This window comes from Zonotrichia leucophrys, chromosome 7 (genome assembly GCF_028769735.1).
Source record: "Zonotrichia leucophrys gambelii isolate GWCS_2022_RI chromosome 7, RI_Zleu_2.0, whole genome shotgun sequence".
Taxonomy (NCBI): domain Eukaryota; kingdom Metazoa; phylum Chordata; class Aves; order Passeriformes; family Passerellidae; genus Zonotrichia; species Zonotrichia leucophrys.
This window is the reverse complement of record NC_088177.1, coordinates 9,483,334-9,505,489: the sequence shown is the minus strand read 5'-3', so window position 1 is coordinate 9,505,489 and position 22,156 is coordinate 9,483,334. Positions and strand designations below refer to the sequence as shown.

General features: G+C 59.4%; 1 protein-coding gene across 1 annotated transcript in view; it reads right to left on the bottom strand.

Annotated features, from left to right (window-relative positions):
* COL18A1 (collagen type XVIII alpha 1 chain) overlaps positions 1 to 22,156 on the bottom strand; it is a 36,358-nt gene that overhangs the window by 1,362 nt on the left and 12,840 nt on the right. The window contains exons 3-42 of the mRNA XM_064718493.1: positions 11,874 to 12,418; positions 9,182 to 9,262; positions 9,030 to 9,089; positions 8,710 to 8,848; positions 8,505 to 8,608; positions 8,391 to 8,417; positions 8,124 to 8,294; positions 8,010 to 8,036; positions 7,856 to 7,918; positions 7,691 to 7,777; positions 7,497 to 7,550; positions 7,269 to 7,418; positions 7,087 to 7,149; positions 6,891 to 6,935; positions 5,852 to 5,983; positions 5,583 to 5,645; positions 5,444 to 5,470; positions 5,306 to 5,350; positions 5,122 to 5,184; positions 4,735 to 4,770; positions 4,575 to 4,664; positions 4,406 to 4,435; positions 4,270 to 4,296; positions 4,047 to 4,109; positions 3,829 to 3,903; positions 3,700 to 3,735; positions 3,528 to 3,581; positions 3,268 to 3,333; positions 3,009 to 3,080; positions 2,782 to 2,815; positions 2,588 to 2,650; positions 2,455 to 2,498; positions 2,238 to 2,360; positions 1,997 to 2,141; positions 1,771 to 1,844; positions 1,563 to 1,691; positions 1,364 to 1,399; positions 757 to 1,017; positions 468 to 665; positions 83 to 198 (exon numbers count right to left, since the gene is read on the bottom strand). Of these exons, the coding sequence (XP_064574563.1) occupies positions 83 to 198; positions 468 to 665; positions 757 to 1,017; positions 1,364 to 1,399; positions 1,563 to 1,691; positions 1,771 to 1,844; positions 1,997 to 2,141; positions 2,238 to 2,360; positions 2,455 to 2,498; positions 2,588 to 2,650; positions 2,782 to 2,815; positions 3,009 to 3,080; positions 3,268 to 3,333; positions 3,528 to 3,581; positions 3,700 to 3,735; positions 3,829 to 3,903; positions 4,047 to 4,109; positions 4,270 to 4,296; positions 4,406 to 4,435; positions 4,575 to 4,664; positions 4,735 to 4,770; positions 5,122 to 5,184; positions 5,306 to 5,350; positions 5,444 to 5,470; positions 5,583 to 5,645; positions 5,852 to 5,983; positions 6,891 to 6,935; positions 7,087 to 7,149; positions 7,269 to 7,418; positions 7,497 to 7,550; positions 7,691 to 7,777; positions 7,856 to 7,918; positions 8,010 to 8,036; positions 8,124 to 8,294; positions 8,391 to 8,417; positions 8,505 to 8,608; positions 8,710 to 8,848; positions 9,030 to 9,089; positions 9,182 to 9,262; positions 11,874 to 12,418 (3,718 nt within the window). The remainder of the gene's footprint in view (positions 1 to 82; positions 199 to 467; positions 666 to 756; positions 1,018 to 1,363; positions 1,400 to 1,562; positions 1,692 to 1,770; positions 1,845 to 1,996; positions 2,142 to 2,237; positions 2,361 to 2,454; positions 2,499 to 2,587; positions 2,651 to 2,781; positions 2,816 to 3,008; positions 3,081 to 3,267; positions 3,334 to 3,527; positions 3,582 to 3,699; positions 3,736 to 3,828; positions 3,904 to 4,046; positions 4,110 to 4,269; positions 4,297 to 4,405; positions 4,436 to 4,574; positions 4,665 to 4,734; positions 4,771 to 5,121; positions 5,185 to 5,305; positions 5,351 to 5,443; positions 5,471 to 5,582; positions 5,646 to 5,851; positions 5,984 to 6,890; positions 6,936 to 7,086; positions 7,150 to 7,268; positions 7,419 to 7,496; positions 7,551 to 7,690; positions 7,778 to 7,855; positions 7,919 to 8,009; positions 8,037 to 8,123; positions 8,295 to 8,390; positions 8,418 to 8,504; positions 8,609 to 8,709; positions 8,849 to 9,029; positions 9,090 to 9,181; positions 9,263 to 11,873; positions 12,419 to 22,156) is intronic.

Sequence of the window (22,156 nt, the reverse complement as noted above, 5' to 3'; positions counted from 1 at the left end):
CTGGAAGGGTGAAAGGTGGGGGGCTGCTGCTGCCTTGCTGTGCTCCAAACCCCAATTCCCCATCACTCAGTCCTGCACTCACCATCCCGCATCCTGCAGGACATCCCGGCCATCAAAGGAGAGGATGCGGGCGCCGGTTCTCAGTGGGGCCCCGCTGCCCGTGAAAAGGGCTTCCCAGTTATTGAAGAGCACTTCATCCTGGTGGGAAGGGTAGGAAAATGGAGGAGGAAGGGGTTTAGCACTGCCTGCACCCCAGGAGCAGCCCAGAAGCTCCAAGCCCCAGCAGTCTCTGGGAAGGAGGTGCTTCATAATGGATGGCAGCTTTGCTATGCTCTGCATCCCAGACCTTGGTGGTGCTGGGTTAATAGCTGGACTTGCTGATCTTAAAGAGATCTTTCCCAACCATAGTGACTCTGTGATCCGATGAGAGCTCAGAGAGTGTTGAGAAGGGGATGGGACACGCATACCCGGAGGTTGACGATGGGGACGGCGGCACGGTCGGCCCTGCGCACGATGCTGTAGAGATCCTGCAGGCGTGAGGACAGGAAGGCGCGGAAGGTGCCAGCCAGCCCAACCTGTCGGGCTTGCTGGAAGCACTGGAAATCGGCGCCCCGGATGCCACGCATGCCACCACTCAGCGGGGTGTTCAGGGCCACCAGGTGAAGCTGCCAAGAGGGGACAACAGGGCTTGACCCCTTGAGGGACACAGCTTTGGCCACCAGCATCAGCTCCCCTCAGCGGGCATGTGGCACTCACGGCAGGCTGGAAGTCCTGGTGCACATGGGCGGCCACAGGGGCGGGCTCCGGCCGGCGGTGGATGTAGTACCCATTGATGAGCTCGTGCTGGTGGTGGAGCAGGGGCTGCTCGGGCAGGCGGTGCTGGTTGGCCACCACCTCGTCCCCACGCCAGGGACGGGCGGTGGCTGAGGGGACGTGGTTGCGGAGCGGGTGCAGGGGCCCGCGGGGCTGGGGGCCGGCGTAGTGGAGGGTGGGCGGCTTGTCGTACACCTCGTTGTCCTGGGGAGGGGGACACAGTATGGAGGGGGTGTGGTGTCCCAGGTGGGGGTGGGGATGGAGATGGAGAATGTTGGGGATGGATGGAGATGGTTGTGGTTGGATGAAGATGGGCATGGAGATCGTCAGGGTTGGATGGATATGGCATTGGGAATGGAGATGGTTGGGAATGGAGATGGTTGGGAATGGGGATTGATATGGTTGGGGATGAGTGGAGAAGGAGATGAAGTTGATTGATGATGGATAGAGCTGGTTGTGGATGGGATGAGGATAGATGAGGATGGAGGATAGGGATGGGATTGGGAAGGAGGATAGGAATGAGGATGTGCATGGGAAATAGAGGACTCACCAGAGCCGAACTGGGGATCAGGTTGTGCTCCTCCAGCTGCAAGGGCATGGCACATCAGATCCCAGCTGCCCCCCTCTCCTCTTCCTCGCACACGGGTGGGGGGCCCCCAGCATCACCAAGAGTCCCCACCGAGCCCCCGGGGTGGTGCTGGGTGTGCCCCCCTCCAGCCGGGCAGTGCAGCCCTCTGCCCCCCACTCACCAGCACCCTGCGGAAGCCCCCGCGGAGGCGCACGTAGAGCTCCTGCCGGTCCGTCAGGAAGATGAGGCCGCCCTCGGGCAGCTCGTGCGCGGCACTCAGCATCGCCTGGTACGTGGGCATGGCCTGGAGCTGTGGGCACAGCCCGGGGCAGGGCTCAGGGACCGGCTGCCTGCACCATGGGCAGCCCCTGCCTAGAGCCCTGACTCACCCCCAGGGATATCCCGCTAGTGCCTGGTGGTCCAGGGGGTCCTGGTGGTCCCGGGGGTCCAGGGATGCTGACAGCTGTGGGGGAAGGAGGGTGAGATGGAGAGAGGTGCAGCATGGGGAGGAATGCAGAGCTGCAAGGAGGGATGCATGGGATACAACTGGGAATGCTGGAGGGGCAGGGAGGGATGTGGGGGTGCAGGGTGGAATGCAGCAGAGCAGGTACTCACCTTGTCTGTGGGGACCTGGGAAGGAGGGTGGCCCGGGTGGACCAGGGGGGCCAGGGGGGCCCTGCCGCCCCTCGTATCCGATACCAGGGGGACCCTGAGGTCCTGGAGGCCCCGGTGGCCCAACAATACTGTCCCCCTTGGGACCCTATGCAGTGTGAGAGAGAATCTGTTGAAGCAAAGCCCCCAGGGATGCCACCTCCCACTGTGCCCCCCTTCACTCTCCACCCTATGAGGTACTCACCGGCAGCCCGGGGTATCCCTGGGGCCCTGGAGGCCCTGGAAGTCCAGAGACTCCAGGACTGTAGAGTGGGGTGCTGCCTGGCTCGCCCTTCTCACCCTTGGGACCTGTATCCCCCTTGTCACCCTGTGGGATGGCACAGTCTTAGGGTGAGCAGCTGGGATGCGCCAGGCACCCCAAGTGATGCTGGGTTCCAGCTGCCAGTGTGCAAAGGGCTTACCCGCAGGCTGGTACCAAAGTGACTCATGTCATAGGGGAATTGGCCTGTGGAGAGAGGGAGAGGAGGGGAGAGGAGCCAGGATGGGCATGAGCCCCCCACTGCCTGCCTCTGCCAGCAGGGACCAGTTACCTACCTGGCGGTCCTGGGGGTCCAGTGTCACCTTTCTCTCCCTTTTGTCCTGAGAACTGGTGGAAACCTGTGGGGAGCAGCAGAGATGCCATCTCAGAGTTGCAGCTATAAGGGATGGGAGGGGGTTCCTCCCCAGCCCTGCTTTGCCAAGGTTCCCCAAAATGCCCAGAGAGGGTGGGGAGAGGGACACCCACTTACCAGGGAATGCCGGGTGGGTGGAGTCACTGAAAGTCTGTGGAGATGCAAAGGAAGTGGCTGCAGAGACAGCAGCATCCTTGGGGACCCCCCCTAATGCTGGTGACAGTCCCACATGCCAGCTCCAGCCAGGATGTCACCAGAGCATTCATAGTTTCCTCCAGGCAGGCAGGGGACACTGGGGGCCCAGTCACCAGCATGTCCATCACGGTGACCGTGGTGATACTCACATTGCCATTGTTGTAGACTATGCTGCCAGGTGGGCCAGGGGGCCCAGGGGGTCCTGGGGGGCCTGGGGGACCCTGTGGGGGTCGAGAAGATTTGTCAAAGTCCTGCAAAGCGGACAGTCCCCACCATGGAGGGGGACAAGCAGCCCCTGAGAAAAGGAGACATGCCCTTTGCCTGAGGGATTGGGGTCCCTGGGGAGACCCTCGGGGTGTGTGCCCCGGCCTGCAGGGCCAGCAGCTGGGGGGTCACAGCAGTGCTCACCCGCAAGCCCCGCACGTCTGCGGGGTCGCCCTTCTCGCCCTTCAGCCCGTTCATGCCAGGACGTCCCTGCGGATGAGCAGCGCAATGAGCCTTGTCCCCGCTCCCCTGCCAGCCCCTGGTGTCACATCTGGGGCTCCAGAGTCACCTCCACCCCCCCAGCACCGCCCCATCCCTCAGGGACACAGTGGGCCGCGGGGCTCAGTGCATGCAGACGCAGAGGGGGACGCGATGGACACAAACAAACCGGGAGCAGGTCTTACGGGTCTGCCCGGAAAGCCAATCTCTCCCTTGGTCCCTGCTCGTCCTGGGGGACCCTGGAAGGGAAAGAAGATGAGGGTGAGGGATGCTCAGTATGGAGGCATCCCCTCTGCGTAGGATCATCTCCATCCCTCCCCGTGGGACACAAGGAGGGGGATGGTGAGGGTGACTTACCAATGGTCCCATTGGGCCCTGCAGCCCTGGCTCCCCCTGGAAATAATGGAGAGGGACAGGGCATCACCACTGGGACCAGCTGGCACTGTCCCCAGGGGGATGTGCCCCCCATTCCTGCCAGGAACCCACCTTTTCTCCTTTCACCTTGGCAGTGACCACGGTCCCGTCAGGGCTGATGATGACGCCGGGCTCCCCCTTCTCCCCCTGCAAGAGAAGAGGAGGTGGGAGGGGACACGCAGGGACCAGGCTTCCTCCCATGACAGAGCTGATGTCACCTGATGGCCAGGTAGGATGGGGGACCAGGAATGTGACCACTCAATGGGGTGCAGGTGGCCTGGAGCAATTACCTTCAGCCCTGGGGCACCCTGGGGACCAGGTGACCCCTGGTCTCCTTTCGGTCCCACCGGGCCCTGCAGAAAGGACACAGAGTCCATGTCATTCCCAGCTCAACAAAGGCAGGTTCCAAACTCCCCCTCCATCACCACCACTCTGCAGCAAAGCACAGCAGGACTGGCAACCACAGCTGCCACCAGGGCCACCCCGTGGTCCCCAGATGTGTCACCAACTCACCGGGAAGCCAGCGCGGCCTGGTCTGCCCTGCAGAGAGAAGCAGAGATGCTCCTAAGAGCAAACCCCATCTTTCCAAAAACAGGCTGCCCTCCTGGCACTGCTGAGGGGTGGGCACAGGTGGCAGGAGGGCACCTACCTCTGGACCAGGAAAAGCCACCAAGGACTTCTGCAAAAAGAGACAAAATGAGGTTTTTTCCCCCCGATCTTGGCTCTGAGGGTCAGAGCTGCTGGCAAGGTCTCCCTCACGATGGCTGCTGGAATACCCCTTCCCCTGCCCTGTGCTGAAGCCAGGTGCCACCACTTACATCTTCACCGGAGACACCAATGACCTGTCCGGGGGGACCAGGTGGGCCAGGGGGGCCAGGCAGCCCCACTCCATCTTGGCCTCGCTCTCCCTGGAAAACACAAGCCATCAGCCCCGGGACACCTGTGGCTGGTCCCCGTCCCCAGCCTGGTGGCACCTACCTTCTCACCAGTACTGCCTTTGTCACCTTTGGGTCCCTGCAAAGAGGAGCAGGAGGGAGTGAGCGCCAAATGGAGAGGGACTCTGCCTCACCAGTGCAGACCCCCTTCCACCTCTGGCTCAAAAAATCCTTCAGGCAGCCTCACCTCTGCCTCCAGCTCCAGGCAATGGGCCAAGCTGCAATGATTTTGGGTGGAGGTGGTGGCCAGTGTGGTGACAAGGTGGGGGGGACAGGATCCTAGGGGGTGTGGGCACCCCTGACATGCGGTGTGCCAGGTCCCACAGCAGGGAGGGGGAATTTGGGCTGCTGGGGATGGAGCAGCTGCCATCAAAGGTGCCCTGCCTGGAGTGGAGGGGATCTCCTGGAGCTGGGGGGCTGAAGCTCCTACCTGTGGTCCAGGGAAGCCCTCCAGGCCAGGGCGGCCATCCAAGCCAGGCATGCCAGCATCTCCCTGCAATGGCAGCAGGAAAGGGCAGGATGCAGCCCCAGCTCACACAGCACAGGGGTCCTGCCCGCTGCCCTGCACACCCGGGTGCTGGCACAAAGTCATCCCAATCTCCCAGTGCTCCTACCTTTGGTCCTGGCAAGCCAGGCTGTCCGGGGCTGCCGACCTCTCCCTGCAAGGAAAGAGGTGTCAGAGGCATCCCTGCAGGCTGCCTGCAGGGACCCCACGTGGATGGAGCCAGGAGCATATTGTAAGGGTTCCTCACCTTCAGCCCCGGCAGTCCTGGCACGCCCTGCAAGCAACAAGGGGACCATGAGCACTGGGTGATGGCAGGGGACATGATGGCCAGGAATTCCCCAGGGAGCCCAGGATGGAGAGGAGGGAAAGGGCAGGACCGGCCCTACCTGTGGTCCTTCAGGCCCAGGTGGTCCAGGGGTGAATGACAGCCCTGAGCCCTCCATGTCACCCTAAATGCAGGGAGAAGGGGCTAAGCTGTGTCTGTCTTCAGCCCCATCCCGTCCCGTCCCGTCCCGTCCCGTTCCTTCCCATCCCGTCCCATCCCGTCCCTTCCCATCCCATCCCATCCCATCCCATCCCATCCCATCCCATCCCATCCCATCCCATCCCATCCCATCCCATCCCATCCCATCCCATCTCTGCAGTGACCACTCACAAATCCAGCCTCGTAGCCCGGCCCCGGGGGGCCGGGGGGCCCTGGCTGCCCTCGGGGTCCCACGGGCCCGGGAAGGCCAGCTAAGCCCATTTCTCCTGGGGGCCCTGCTGGTCCCGTTTCTCCTTTATTGCCCTGCAAAGGACATAAAGGAAGGTGGCAGTGGTCACTGCCTGGAGCCTGCAAGCAGGAGGCAGAGCATCCCCTCACAAATCTCCTCTGGGACAGGACATGGAGGATCTCCCCGATGTTCCCCTGTCTAGGGGCTTTGTGGGAGGAGACATTGCCCACCTTGGGCACCCTTCATCCTACCGGCTCCCCTTGCAATGTCCTCAGTGGCCACCAGAGGCTCGTCTAAAATCATAAAATGGGAATGTCTTTGCACGTGGGGCTGGCTCCACTGCTGCAGCAGAGCTCAGTGCCATGAAGGAATGCTCACAGGCATTCCAGGGATTGCAATGGCTCTGGAAGCAAAGGGCTTGGACCTTACACATGCTGCCACCCCATCTGCCCTCTGGGTGCTGCAGAAGTGCAGAAAGTTAGAATTAAGGTTAAGAAACCTTCATTTTTTTGAGGTTTTTGACCGCAGTTCAGGCTGTAGTGGATGGTCATCACAAGGGGCAGCATCCCAACTCTAAGGGGCTCCCATCCCAGTAAGCCTTTGGGGATGCAGGGTGGAAAGGAGCTGGAGCAAGCAGACAGGAGAGAGCGATGCACAGAAGATGGGGTGTTTTCCAGTGGGGTGTGGGCGTCCCCCAGGCAAAGTCTCCTCTGTGTCTTGAAACACCCCTCCTTGGTTTTCCTGCCCGTTTCCTGATGTGGCAGTGCCTGGAGCAAAGCCAAGGCAGGTTGGCAGGAGCCCAGTGAGCATCCTTTGTGGGCTCAGCAGCTCCATGCACCTTTGAGGTACGGCCCTGATCTGGGAGGAGCACAAGTAGCAGCAACCCCCTCCCCATTCCTGTGCAAGACGGCTCCCCCAGGCAACATCCCTGCCTCCAGCCTGCAAGGGAGAATCCAAAAAACCCCACCCCAGGCACAGTACCTTGGGTCCTGGTAGGCCAGGGAGGCCAAGGTCACCCACGTCGCCCTGGGAAGGAGAAGAGGGTGTGGAGAAGCTGCCCAGCCCCAGGCAGGAGCAGAATGGTGCTCCCCAGCCCAGGAGCTGGCGCCTCCCAGAGATGTGGGACGGCTGTGACGCACTCCTGGGGCACACGGGACAGGGCCAACCAGCCACTCACCCGCTCTCCTTTGGGCCCCGGCTGCCCATCCTCCCCATCTCTTCCTGGAGGACCCTGAGGACCCTGTAAGATCCCAGGAGTTGGTTCCAGCACAGGAAAACCCCGTGGGGCTGGTGGGCACCGAGCCCCCCACCGCCAGAGAGTGGCCCTGGCTGGGTGTCCCTGGCTACCCCCAGACCTACCGCTGGCCCCGGGGGCCCAGGGGTCCCGTCCCTGCCCGGCAGCCCCGGCGGTCCCGGCAGCTCCGTGCGGTTCGTCCCAAACCGTCCTGGCTCCCCTGGCAATCCAGGCACACCAGGCGGCCCTGGGGGACCAGGTGGCCCTCGTGGACCCTAGAAGAGACATGGAGGGCCATGGCTGAGGGTGTCCCCCGCTCCCAGCTGGCAAGACAGGTACTCAGCCCCACTCACCCGCAGGCTCTCCAGGTCACCAGCGAAGCCAGAGCCTTCCATGTCGATGAAGGTCTGGGAGAGAAGCACAAGGGGGATGTCAGGGCACCCGGTGGCACTGGGGCTCGTCCAGGGGCTGGTGGGATCACTCCGCACCACTGTGGCTTGATGGACCCCCCCATCCCTCAAATCCCTGTGTCCCAGGGAGCACCCACCAGCTTGTCATTTTTGGAGGAGGGTCCCGGTGGTCCCGGAGGGCCAGGTGGTCCAGGGGGTCCCCTCGGCCCCACGCCTGGGTCACCCTAGCACAGGGGAGAGAGTGCGGTTTGGGGTTGCAGCTGAGCTGGGACGAGAGGAAGGGGGGCAACACTGGCACTCACCTTGTCCCCCTTCAGGCCTGGCTCCCCCGGCATGCCAGGGAACCCCGGGGGCCCCATTTCACCCTACAAAGAGGAGCAGTGGGGGTCAGCAGGTGGCAAGGCAAGGGGGTGGCCGTGCCCCATCACCCTGCTGCACCCCCTCCACCCCACTTACGGGTTTGCCGTCCTCGCCAGGATCTCCCTAGGGATGGCAGACAGGGGACAGGTCAGTGTGCAGGTGGGTAGAGTAGGGGCATAGGCACACCCTGTGTGGGGGGAATTGACTCACAGGCTCGCCATCCCTGCCAGGGGCTCCGTCCTTCCCCGGTGCCCCCGGAGGGCCAGTGACCTGCTCCAGCACCGAGCCATCGGCATGCCGAGAGACGGTCCCGGGGAGTCCAGGGTCACCTGGTTCTCCTTTTTGGCCTTTAGAGCCAGGGTAGCCAAATCCAGCGCTGCCCTAGGGAGGGGAGGGAGATGGGAAAGGGTGGCAGGTCTCTGAGCTGGCAGCCTGGGTAGGGCATGGCTCTGTGCCAGCTCCCCCAGTGATGCTCACCTTGACACCCAGGTCTCCTTTCTCCCCCTGAAGATCAGAAATAGAGAGAAGTGTGTGTCAAACACAGACATGTCACTGGCACCCTCGAGCCCCCAGGGACCATCTCTCACCCACCTTTTGACCCTTGACACTGCCTGGCCCTACAATGCCACTGGTTCCTGAGTCCCCTTTCAAGCCACGTTCCCCCTTCTCTCCCTTTTCTCCTTTCCGACCGGCGCCTGTGGAAAAGGTAAAGGACCCAGTCGGGGCTGAGGATGGCCACACCACCACCCTGTCCCCACCTGTGCACCCTGGGGAAGGGGAAAGCCGCTGGAATTACCTCCCGTGGAGACCCGCAGCGTCTCCTCTGCTCTGGTCCTCTCGGCTTGCTGTGGGGCGCCCCCGGCACTCCTGGGGCCACTGCCCCCCGCCACAGGCGGGGAGGTCACGGGGACAGCGTCCAGCAGCCCTGGAACAGCCTGCACCAACAGCGAGGGGACACCATGACACCCTTCACCTCCCAGTGCCTTCCCATAAGGGACAGGAGCTGGGACATCATCAAACATGCCATGACCTCAGCCACACAAGGCACTCGGCTCTCTGCATCATGAGAATTTTGGGGTCCGGCCCTGAGTGCTACACCTGCGGGCAGCAACTCACCTCGACCTTGCCTGAGGGCTGCTGTCCGCCTTCCATCCCGCTGCCAAAATCCCCAGAGACCTGCATTTGCCCATGGAGAAGGGGTGAGAGCTGAGCTGGGAGCATGGTGGGGGCACCCCCGAGCCCTCCCCGCCCATGGTGCCAGTGCTCACCTCTGTATCATCCTCCTCTTCCTCGCACTGGCGCTCAGCCGCCCGAGGGTCCCCCCGGAGCTTCAGATCTGCAATGACCCCCTGCAAGGAGACCATGCATGGGTGGGGGACACGGACGAGCCACCCGGCTGTGACGTGACCTGCTGTGCCACTCGGCCACCACATCCTCGGGCGTGAGACAAAGGATGGAGGAGATCTGCTGTCCGCACTGCGAGCAGCTGGAAAAGGTCACCACCTAGCTGGGGGCATTTGCTTGTGAGAGGAAATGTTATAATTTTTTAATTACATATAAACGATGTATTTATAATACATTTATTATATAACTAAATCTACTTGTAATTCATTAGTATTACGCCACAGTCAGCCTAGCTGAACTGCGACTGCCCTGATCCCTGTTTTCCTAAGTCCATCGCATTTCCTTGCCCAGATGTGGTGCCCTGTGCTTTCAGGCCAGCTCAAATATTATTTTAGTTGTCTTGCCCAAAGAAGAGACACCAAGGGGGAGGTATCTCCTCTCTCAGAGTTCACTTCCCAGCATGGTCCCCTGCTCCTCCCCACTGAGATCAGAGGGATAGGCAGCATCCCAGCTTGGCAGACTCCCATCCCAAGAGCATCCCTGTGTGCCACCCTGCAGCGAGGACCCAGGTTGGGCTCTGGGATGTGCTGGGAGCTGTGGGGTCCAGGCTGGTACCCGCACCACCTCTCCTGTTGAGTCCCGGATGCTACAGAGGTTTGGCTGGAGGCAGCATCCTTAGGAAGGGATCTGTGGTGGTTTCTTTTATAAACAAGTGGCCTGGATGCACACGGTGCTTGCAAAACACAAATAAATAGTAAGGAAGAGCAGATTATCCCAGGAAATACAACACGTGGGCTGCAGAACCTGCCAGCTGTCCTTGCGCAGGGCAGGGCACTCAGCTGTGGCCAGGGAGCCCTCAGCAGAGGAAAAACAAAGAGCACGGCCAAAAGATCCCTGTAAAAGCTCTGCTGGGTGTCTGGCCGGGTTCTGGCTGCTACCTCTGCTCAGCCCATGTGATGCCAGCTCTGGCACGTGGCTTGTCCAGCCATGCTGGTGCTGCTGAGCAGTGGCTGCAAGGTTGAAATCTGGGGCTTTCCAAAGGCATGGCAAAAAAGCCACTTCCAAGCTCTAAAGCGAGGCAGTCCCACAAGAGATGGCGATAGGGGAGCAGCCTCTTTGCTCTGATAAAGGGAGCAGCAGCACCAAAGATCTTATAGTAGATCCATAGAACCGTGGAATCGTTTAGGCTGTTAAAGCCCTCTAGAACCATTGAGTTCAACCATTAACCAGTGCTGCCAGGTCCTCCAGTAAACCGTGTCCCCAAGTGCCACTTCCAGCTGCAAACAAAGCCTCCTGCCAGGCCCTAGCTGAGACCCCATTTTCCCCCGTGAGAGCTGCTGTCCCAGGGGCTTCTGCGTCACCTGCAGGCTTTGCCCCTCCAGGTTTCCTGCCACAGCCACAAAGGCGACTCGGGAAGGAGCAGAGGTGCCAGGACACTCCTCCAGCTGCCTCCCAGCAAGTTCATCCTGAGGCCTGACCTAGGGCCAGGCTTCAATCCACTTGATGCCCCATTAGTTCCAGATAATGGGAGGCAGGGCTGGACAGTGATGGAAACACCACGAGGATGTCAGATGCCGCTCCCCTCTTGCCCACCCAAGGTCTCCTTCCCTCCTCGGCCAGCTATTCCCCACGGGAAAACCGGGGGCAGGCAGTGGGATCAGGGGTTGGCAGGCCTGGGAGCATCACCTGCTAGAAGGGTCTGCTCTGCTCCAGGCTGCTGCCGTGCCTTCCATGTGGTGCCAAACCCCTCAGGCTGGGGAGAGGAGCTCCTCCACAGCCATGACCTGGCCCTCCCAGCACGTTCAAGAGCAAAGAAATTGCTCTTCAAGAGCAAAGAGTTGCTCTTCAAGGGAGCAATCGGAATCCCAGTGCAAACCAGTTTGTAGCCCATCAATGATTAACCCCTTCCTGGGGGAGCTTTCCCTGCCCAAAGCCATTCCAGGGGGAATGTGGCCGTACAGTCAGGATGATGTTTAAGCTCAGAAACGTGCTTTGCAGAACTCCACAGGAAAAACATTGCTCCCCTCAGCAGAGCCTCTGTTGCTGGGCAAATCCTACTCAGCCCAGGATAAACCTAAACATTCCTCTCCTCAAGTCCTGCAGGGAATTTCCATGTCAGCTGGGCATTTTCCCCACACTTTCTACAACCCTTATGTGGAACACGAGTCCTGCTCAAAGCACTGGCTGAGCTATCACATCCTTCCTCACCCTCCAAAGTCTTCCTGGAGATACCGCCCAACATCAGCCAGCAAAGATATGCTCCAGCCCAAGCATTTTTTCCATGTAAGGGAGACATTTTCTCAGACAAACCAGCTTCTCCACCAAAGGAGCTGGGTATTTTTAGGAATGGGAAGATCTGAAGAGGCTCCATGTGTTTGCTGGGAAAAGGCAATGGTGAGAGCTGCATGGCAACCCCATGTCCTCCTGCCAGCCCAGCTCAAGAGCTTTGCCTTGGTGAGCCCTAAGACAGTAAATCAGTGGCATCTCAAGCCACCTCCATGTCACGTGTTCCCTTTCCCAGGGACACACATGGAGCTGGTTGTCTTCTGGGTATGGGCAGTGTCACATCTCTCCAGGCTTTTGGGAGATACTCCCTGGGGTGACCCAAGCTCTTACCTGGTATTTATCTGGGTCAGCCCCTCCAGCCTGAGCAACAAAGAGCCCGGAGCCCTCTTCCAACTCCATCTCGTCTGGGGAGCGCTCAAAGCGGACACGCTCGTGCTCCTCACAGTCCAGGTAGAGGACAACCTCCTCCTCCTCCACGCTGATGGCGAAGCGCGTCCACTGGTTGAGCAGGGTGGGCACGGTGAAGGTGGCGGCCGGGTAGGAGCTGGGCGAGCCCGGCTCCGTGTAGTAGAAGATGATCTGCTGCTGGCCCGCGCGCAGCTCCGAGAGCTTGACGCCCACGTAGATGATGCTCTGCGAGGAGTCCGTGACGGCGAAGAGCATGCCGGCCCGGGGCGTGGTGGGCTGGATGTGGAACAGCAGCGAGAAGTCTCGGTAGAAAGGGCTCGGCAGGTGGTACCGGGCCACCTGGCCCGTGTTGGCGTTAGGACCAAAGACGTAGCCGGGGTTGTTGTCGGGGCCATAAATTCTGTGGATCTCCTCCGTCGGCGGGTCCCCAATCAGCTCCAGCAGGCTGATCTCAGCACTCAGGCTCTCTGCAAGGAGGAAGGACAGGGGATGGTCTCAGGTCCAGCCAAGGATGGTCACTCAGCAAGGACACCCCGTGCCCATGCCACACTGTCCTTCAGTGGCTCCCTCCACTCACCAGCCCCAAGATTTGTGTGTTGGCCGAGACAGTGACCTTCAGCTGCTCCCACTACATCATTCAGGTACATCTCCCAAAATGCTCCCCATTCCCAGCTGCTGGCCCTCCAACCACAGCTGGGACATCACTGAATCATCGTATGACTTGGGTGGGAAGGGACCTTAAAGACCATCTCATTCCAATCTTCCTGCCATGAGCAAGGACACAATCCACTAGACCAGGTTGCTCAGATTCCCTGAGATGGGATAAAACCAAAGGGGTCTTACCCATGGTCGGGAGATGCTGCTGGAGCACCAGGATGCTGAACCACCATGGAGCCCTGGGGCAGTGTGTTGCATCCATACTTATTCCAGGACCACAGTGACCCCTTGCATCATCCCAGGACAAGATCCAGCAGTCACCCCAGCTGGGAATAAATCAGAGCCATCCCCTCGCAACACCCTGGGAACGCAGCTCAGGCCAGCTCAGCTTCCCAGATGCTCTCAGTTTGGAGGTCGCCTCCTTTCCCAACCCCTACTGAGAATTAGGGAATTGGGGAAGTTCTGCTGGAGAGAGTCTCTCCTGCCCAGCACAGCTGAACATCTGGCGAGGGTGAGCCAGCGCTGTGTCCGCCAGCTCCCGTTGTTCTGGCAGCCAGCACATCCTCATCGCCCACACACCGGGCGCTGGATTCCTCCTCTCCTATGTCAACTGCTTGGAGCCAGTGCCAGCTCCAAAGGAGAGGCTTTTTAACCTCTCCTTTCCTGGGAGGGAGGAAACCCAACTACCCTGGCTCCAAAACTGCTGAACGATCTGCACTGAGAATGGATGCTCAGCGCTGAGTTTTGGCCCCATCCCGAGCCAGGAGCAAGAGCTGACACAATTCAGTGTCCCCAGTTCCATCGCTGATTTTCACGTGAGCAATGGGGAGTGAGGGAAATCAGAGGTGTATCCAGAGGTAACCTGGGCTGAACCCAGGAGGATCAGCCAGGAACCTCCACCCAACTCTGGAGCCAGGCATTTTCCTCCAAAGCTCTTTAAAAACAAGAAAAGGAAAAGGAAAGAAAAAGAAAAAGAAAAAGAAAAAGAAAAAGAAAAAGAAAAAGAAAAAGAAAAAGAAAAAGAAAAAGAAAAAGAAAAAGAAAAAGAAAAAGAAAAAGAAAAAGAAAAAGAAAAAGAAAAAGAAAAAGAAAAAGAATCAGCCCAGCCTTGCCCAGCCCAAAAGGAAAACACGTCTCTTGGGATGGCGATGAAAACCTGGGTGCCTCTTCCAAATCCTGAGACATGGAACATTCCCAGGCTCCCCTACTGCCAAGCCCCAATGCCAGCAACAGACCCGTGACAGGGACCCAGCAGTGGGCACATAAGAACTGCCACCAACTAAAGGTGGGGGCAAACTTTTGCTGAACTCTGTCTCTGAAACTGCTCCGTGTTCACCCTGCTCCCCAAGCCCCCAGTCCCTCCCAACCCTGGCACCCCAAAACTGAACACCTGACTGGGAGAAAAGCTCCTTCCCAGTCTTTCCACCTGTTCTAGCCCCTCCATGTGCCCTGCACTGGGATCAGGTTTCCCCATGGGGCATACCCTTGGCCTGCTGAGAGGAGAACCTCTGGATCCTGGGGTCCAGCACCTTTCACTCCCAGATGTGCACAGCCCCACACCAAACCCGATGGGGTCAGTGAGTGGGGCTGCCCCAGACCCTCAGCCTGCCACCCACCCTTGAGCCACGCCATGCTCAGCACCTCACAAGCTCATTCCAACTGCAAATGCCAGGATGCAGGGACTGCGTTTATCTGGGTTGGAGGAAGTCAAATTCATGGCAGCTTTAAGGAAAAAGGAAACCAGAGCTTCCTCCCGGGGGTCTACACGGGTGTAAGAGCCAGTGCTGCAATTCCTGCAGCCAGACAAGTCACTGTGTCCCCCCCAGGGCTCAGGATGACAGGACACGCTGAAAGAGGCTTTTGTTAGCAGGGCAATTAGCAACCATTCTCCCCTTGGAGCTGCAGCCGGCTCTGGGAGTCTCCCTCCTCCTCAAACATGCCACTCGCCCCCGAGTCCGGGGTGGGAGCTGGGTGCTAGCACTTCCCAAAGCAAAAGAACTTTCTTTGTGTGTGACAGAAGCTGGATGGGGACTGGGGAGCAGAGGGGTAAGGGGAGACCCCTTCAAATGTCTGCTCTCCTACAAAAGCCAAGGGGCCCTTCTCATTCCCAGAGCTTTCAGGCCACACCTGCTTTTTCCAAAGGGCATCCAGAACCCAAACATCACAGCCCATCATCCCTGTGGCAAACTGGGGAAGCACCAGGGAACATGAAGAGTTGGTGGGGACCACAGTGAGTTCGGCGCTGGCACGGGATGGCTGTGGGGATGTCTCTGGACACAGTGAATCTGCCATTGGGAATGTCCCCAGGATGCTCCAAGCCACCTTCCCCCTCTGCCATAACCTTCCTGAGCCCAGGCTGCCAGCGTGGGATTCAGGGGACCCCCAGCACATGGCAGCACATCAAGTCACGCCATGGGGTGCACCACAGCCCCCACATTCCCCACTCATTCCTGACACTGCCCATCCAAGCAATCACAGTGCAGCCCCGGATAGGAATGCACCTCCTCTGCAAGCATCCCCTTGATCCCAGTGCATCCCCCCACAAACAGAGCCTCTTTGACACCGAGGGGACCCTGTCCTCGACCCTGGTGTGCCAGCCCCCAGTCTCGGCATTCCTCCTTGGCATCTCCTGGCCATCCCCCGAGGGCGCAGGGGTCGGCACGGGAACACAGCCTCATTCAGAGGCTTTGGCAGGCGGGGGGAGCTCCAGCTTTCATCCCAACTGCATTTCTCTAAGCACCAGTCAACCCCTGTCCCCACTCCCTTCTCTCACCCCCTGCCCTGTCTGGGTCCCTAGAAGGTCACAGCCACTGAATGATGAAGCTGGGGGTGAAGTAACCTCTCCCTCTTTTCCAAGCAGCAAGGATCAAACATTAGCCGCCATCCAGTGAATCATTAACCCCGAAGGGCTGCTCAGGGAGAGGGGAGCGTGTGGGCATGCCTGAGGGTCACCTTGAAACCTCCTCGCCACCACAGTGCTGTGGCTGGATGGCACAGGGTCTGCGTCCTTGCCCTGCTCCTGCAGGGAGCTGCCAGCTCTCCACGTGCTCTGAATCCCAGCCAGGACAGCCCAAAGCCCTGTGGCACCTGGCAACTGGCCCTGAAGGCCAGCACGATGCGCTTGGGGAGCATCCCCTGAGCTGGCCACTGTGATTCACCGGGAGTGATGCCCGGTCTTGTGAAGGGAGCCAAAACTCACTGGTTCTGCTTGGAAAAGCCAAGGCTGTATAGAAAGTGATTTTGGATTCGGCAGCATCCCATGGGCACAAGGCAGAAGCATCCCCCAGCGCCTGGGGGAGTCTGGGCAGGGGAGACACAACGCAGGGACATTGCCCAGCCATGTTACCTGCAGAAGCATTAATAAAGACACAAGAAACCCCTTCATCCTCCTCAGGGAGAGCATCGCAAGGCAGAGGCAGGCGCCTGCCGGCCAAGGGAGTCCAACACAGGTCTCTGACGGCCTCGCAGAAGCCCTGGCATGGCGGGGGAGTTATGGGGACCGAGGGGCTACAGCCGGGGAGCAGCAGCAAGCAGAGGAACCACTCCAGGTAGCGATGGCACCGCGACTCAAGCAGCTCCTCCCACTCATGCAAAGCCGCCCGAATTTCCTCCTCGCTGCCATGCTGAAGGTAATTTGGCACTCGGACATGGCTGGTGCCCAGCACGCTGCAGAAGGGCAGGCGGGTCGGGATGGGCTGGCAATGGCCGGCTGCTGGCATCAGTCCTGGAAAGAAGGATGTGAGCCCCGCGCCGTCACTCCTGTAGAGCTGCATGGTAGCGCTCAGTAAATCGAACTCCAGAGGGACAGAGTTATCGGCAGCAGGAGAATCCACACCCTTATCCACCCTCTGGTCAGGCCAAGGGGGGCTCTGGCTCCCGCTTCTGCTGGCCAGAGCCAGCCCTGGGTGGCCAGGGCCATGCCATGGGTTCCATAATGCTGCGGGGAAGTAACGGGGAGGTTGTACCAAGGGGTCCTGGAAAGGCACCGCCTGCTCACGGGTGCTGTCACCTGGTGAGAAAGGAAAAGGGACACTACCTGGCTGGAGACCCGTCAGTCTCTGCAAGGACACCTGTGACTCCATTGTAGGAGTTCCCATCCCCAGGAACTCTGGGTCTTCAGGGGTCACTGTCCTCTGTGACCCCTGTGGGTTCTCAGTGTTCCCCAGCAACTCTGGGTTCTCGGTGGTCACTGTCCTCAGGAGCTCAGTGTTCCTCATCACCAGGAGCTGCAGATTCTCAGTGGTCCTCGTGCCTGGGAGCTCTGGGTCTTCGGTGGTCCCTGTCCCCAAGGGCTGTGGGTCCTCAGTGGTCCCTGTCCCCAAGGGCTGTGGGTCCTCAGTGTGCCCTGCTATCAGAAGCTGCAGGTCTGTGGCACTCGTCATCCCCAGGAGCTGTGGGTCCTCAGTGGTGCCCAACCCCAGCAGCTGCAGGTCCTCAGTAGTCCCTGACCCCAGAAGCTGGGGGTCCTCGGTGGTTCCCATCCTCAGGATCTGCGGGTTCTCAGTGGTCCCTGACCCCAGCAGCTTCAGGTCCTCAGTAGTACCTGTCCCCAAGAGCTGTGGATCCTTCGGGGTCACTGACCCCAGGAACTGGGGGTCCTCGGTGGTCCCCATTCTCAGGAGTAGCAGGTGCTCGGTGGTTCCTGTCTCCAGCAGCTGCAGGTCCTCGGTGGTTCCCGACCACAAGAGCTGGGGGTCCTCGGTGTTCCCTGACCCCAAGAACTGCAGGTCCTCAGTGTTCCCTGACCCCAGGAGCTGGGTGTCCTTGTGGGTCCCTGTCCCCAGGAGCTGGGGGTCGTCAGTGGGGCTGCTGGCCACCTGCTGTCCTGGGGCAGGTGACACACTGTGGAGAGGAGTGATGCTCGGCCACGCCGTGCTCTCCACCGACCCTGTGGCATTCCTGTCCCACTGCTCCGTGGTTTTGGCTGTGGCTCCCTCACTCACAGGTGCTGCTGTAGCAGGATCTGGCTCCTGCTGCCGTGGGGTGGTGACATTTCCTGCCACCTCGCCGCCCCACATCCCTGGGGACGGGCTGGGAGCCAGAGCCGCCGCTGAGGTTGGCGGCACCGACTCTGGGATTCCTTCACTGGGTAGTGCTGGGCTTCCCGTGGTCTTCGTGCTGTCCCAAACCCAGTCCAGGAGCTGTGTTTCGGAGCAGGAGAAGCAACAAGCCAGGAGGAGCAGAACACCCAAGCGAGGTGGGGCCATCGGAAAGGGAAAACGAGCTCCGTTGCTCCCGAGAGCGGAGCGGAGAGGCTGGAGGAAGGAAAGGAGGGAAGAGGCAGGAGCTCTGTCCCGGCCAGACTCTCGGAGCACTCACATCTCTCTCTCCTCCCAAGCTCCGGCGCTCGACCCTTCAAACCGGAGCAGAGCAGGGGGAGGAGTGGCCGGCCCTGCCAAGCCTTCCTCTCGCCAGCGCCAGCCTCCCGCTGCTGGTACAGCCCCTCGGGGACCCCTGAGCCAGCCTGGGGCTCACCTGAGCCCCCCAAAACCTCCGGCAGCCCAGCCAGCCTTCAGACCCACCCCACTGCCTGTCCCAGCTGCTGTCGCCAGATGTTTAACTCCTCCCTGCCCGGAACATCCCAAATCGTCTCTCCCTGCTCGATGGCTCTGGTTAAATCACCAGCACACAGAGCTGTACAAGGTAGGGTTGTGCACGGACATGGTCCTCATGGGGTGCCCAGCTTTGGTGGGACACCCCGCTTCAGGCCTCGGGAAAAGGTTATCATCTCAGAGCAAAACTGAACGAGGAGGGAAACAAATCCCAGAAAACATTTCCAACATTTCCACCGGCCGGAAACAAAACAAGTCCCCAAAGCCAAGTGCTTAAAGCCGCTTTCCCGGCTCGCTTACAGGGACAGGACCCCCCAGGTGCTGTCGCAGGAGGGCCAGGGGAGCACTGCAGCTTTCCTGCCCCCCCAGGCATCACGCGCCAGCAACGCCTCAAAGCCAGGTCTGAGCAATCACAAGTTTCCCAATCACAAGTTTTCCTGGAGCTCGGGATGAAAATCTTCCATGGGCGGTACTGGCACTCTCCCACGCCCCAAAAATTTTGATTGTTCTTTGCCTCTGCTTAAAAAAGTTACCCTCAAATCCACTTATCCAGCTCAGATGACGGTGCCCCTCATTCCTAGGGATGGCCAAGCAGAGATGGAGCATTCCCCAGGCCTACACTACCATGGTGACACAAGGCAAGTCACCTGCATGGCTCAAGAAGTGTCCCTGAGACAGGGTTTTGATGGGGAGGTGACAACTTTGGCTCCCCTCGGCTGTGTGTGACCAGGAAGGTCAGAGCGTTCCATACCATGGTCCTACAGAGCAGAGATCTCCACATGCCGGAGCTGATGCTCCAGTTTAAAAATATTCAGGAAAATCACCGAGACAAATGCTCAGATGTTCATTTTGCTTCATGCAACATTTCCCACACTACTTTTGAAGCAAAACAGGCGATTTTTCCCTTGAAAATGGGAGCTGGCTGCTGCTGCCAGCAGCTCTCCCCGTGACCGATGCTGTTAGGGGTACCCACTGCAGAACAGCCCCCACCAATCCGCGCAGGACACGGGTTTGTCCAGATGGCAGAGCTTCCACAGGGCCCCTCCCAGAGCTCCAGCGCTTCCATCAGCCTAGGGAAGGAGCCAGGTGCCTGCCAGCCTTCTCTGGCATGTCCTGACGGGCTTGGCTGCCCTGGGGCCAGGGTGCAGTGCAGAACTCCTTGGCACATCGAGAGGGATCGGAGCGACTGCTGCTTCCATTCCCAGCGCTGGGATGGAAAACCTCGGTGCTCCCGGAGCCTCTCCCCGCCCCAGAGCCGTGAGGCTCCAGCGTGGGGAGCATCACATGTCCCCATGAGCTGCCTGGCCTCTGCCAGGAGGATTTGGAGAGCAGCACCCTGCTGGGGTAGCCCAAGCATGTGCAGACAGGATGCCCAGCCAGAGAAATTCCCGCTTCTCCCTTCTGCTGGAATTAGGCAGCTCAGGACAGTAGAGTGGAGCAGCAGCCCCGTGGGACACCCTCATTAAGCCAGTGATCTTCATTTCATTGCACACCTCCTCACTGGAAGCTCCCCGGGAAGGAACCAGGGCTGGGGCATCCCCAGAAAAGGGATTTCCAAATTAGGTGCCCTGAGGGTGGGCTGGTGGCACGGGTGGCACTAGAGCATCTTAGTCCAGTGCAACCAGCTCTGCCACTGACCAAGCAGCCAGGCAGGGACTGGGCAGGCAGCAGCTGGTGAAATATTTTGGAGAAGCATTCCCCCAGGGAGAAGCCATGGCAGCTGGCTTGCTGGCAGAGCAGGGAAAACCCCTTGGCTTTTGCCTCCTCCAGGCTAAAAGCTCACAAAAAGCGTTTTGCACACTCCATGAGATGCTGCTGCCAGCTTGCCATAGCCTTGGACTTCTTGAAAAGCAAAACTGCACCCTCACCCTGGTCCCAGTTCCCTCCCAAAGAGGCTGACTGCATCTTCCCAAAACTGTCTGGCATCTGGTGCTGCAACATAGTTCCTCAGGAAAAGGGGGATTGGGCTGCCCTAAGAAGGCACTGAGGGCTCAGTCCTGGGCCAGAAGAATAGAGGGGGGAGAGGGGAGAAAGGGGGAAAAGGGAAAAGAGAGAAAAAATCAGAGGTGGGGGAAAAGAAAAGAGTGGAGATGGGAAGAAAGGAGATTGGGGGAAGAGGGTGCGGGGAAAGAGAGTGGGGAGAAGAGAAGGGGAAAATGAGAGGGGAGGAAGAGGGAAAGAAGAAAAGAGAAAAAAAGAGATTGGGGAAGTCAAGGAAAGAGTGGGAAGGGGAGAGAAGTGCGTGGAGGAAGTGGAAGAAGTGGAAAATGACAGTAGGAAAGGAGAGAGAAGAAAAGAGAAAAGAGGGGAGAAAGGACAAAGGAGAGGAAAAAAGAAGAGGGGAAAAGAGGAAGGGAAAGAATAGAGAAAATAACAGGAAAAAGAGAAGAAGGGAATGAGAAGGAGGAAAAAAGAGGAGGACAAGGCAAGAGGAGGGAAGGGGAGGGGAAGAGAAAGAAAAGAAGAGATGGAAGAAAAAAGAGAAAAAGAGAGTGAAAAAGGAGAAAAAAAGGCAGGGGGGAAGGGGAAAATAGGTAAAAATAGGAAAAAAGAGCCTGTCATCCAGACCTGCAGCCTTTTATCCGTGGTCAAAGCACACCGATGTTTCTCTCCAGGGAGGATTGCTCTCCCTGCAGGATTTTGGGAGAGGACAGGGAGCCTGCTGCAGCCCAGCTCAGCAATTCGTCCTGCACACACCAAGGATCCCCCAGCAAGAGCCGGGCAGACAGATGGACAGGCAGAGAGACGGACGGACGGATGGACAGCAGAGGGAGCCTCAGGCTGAGCAGAGCGCAGACGCTTCCTCAGGAGAGCCCGCTTGGCTGGACACAGCCCTGAGGTCACAGAGCTCCGGGCAGGGGAAGGGGAAGAAGGGGAAGGGGAAGGGGAAGGGGAAGGGGAAGAAGGGGAAGGGGAAGGGGAAGGGGAAGGGGAAGGGGAAGGGGAAGGGGAAGGGGAAGGGGAAGGGGAAGGGGAAGGGGAAGGGGAAGGGGAAGGGGAAGGGGAAGGGGAAGGGGAAGGGGAAGGGGAAGGGGAAGGGGAAGGGGAAGGGGAAGGGGAAGGGAGGAAACCCTGATAGGAGCACAGGCAGAAAGCCAGAGGTGGGAGCACTCTTGGACTTAGCAGGAAAACTCAAGGACTGTCAGCAGGTGTCCATAAATCCTATTGACGTTTGGGATTCTACTCCGTTCTCCATCGGAAAGCCCCACACATGCAGCAGTTGGAAGGCCCTCCGGGAGAGGGAGGCACCCAGGCCGTGGGTGGGCACCCAGCCAGGGACAGGGGAGGCACAGGGGTGCCCAGGAGCCGAGCTGGCCCAGTGACAGCAGCCAGCCCAGCGCCAGCAATGACACAGGTGCCAGGCTCTGCTGTGCCTCCAGGACAGCGTCCCCCCTGCCTCTGGCTGTGCAACACGGAGCCCCCCAGCGCAGCGTTCCTAAACATTTACTCAGGGAGAGGCAGAAACATCCTCCCGGCAAATTCCTCGATAAGATAAACTGTGAAAATGTCACGACAGCCTGCAGGAGCCATCAAATGGCCCCAGGAGGGAAAGAAGGGTGGTCGTGCCCAGACCCCAGTCCAGGAGCATCCTCCTCCTGCTCCTGAACTGAGTAGGGCTGGAAAAGGCACAGCCAAGAGGTGCTGGTGTCCTACTTTGCCCCATCCACATGGACAAGCGGACTGGGCAGCAGAGAATTGGTGCTGGAGTGACTTTGGCCACTCTGTGAGGTTTCCTGGGGAGAATGGATGGTGGAGAGGGACCATCAATATTTGGGCACAGCCAAACCCAAAGGAGGTGTATAAAACTCAAGGTGAGTTTGGGGTGAGCTGTAGCTCCCAGTCCCCCCCATCCTGCCTATACTGGGGCCATGTCTCTGCTTCCAATCACTCACCTGCCCCCCGAGCCCACTGACAGCCCGGAGATAAGGCAGGGAAGGCAAGTGAAGGAATGCGACCCCCTGGATCATCCTCCTCCACATTCATAAATCATCTTGC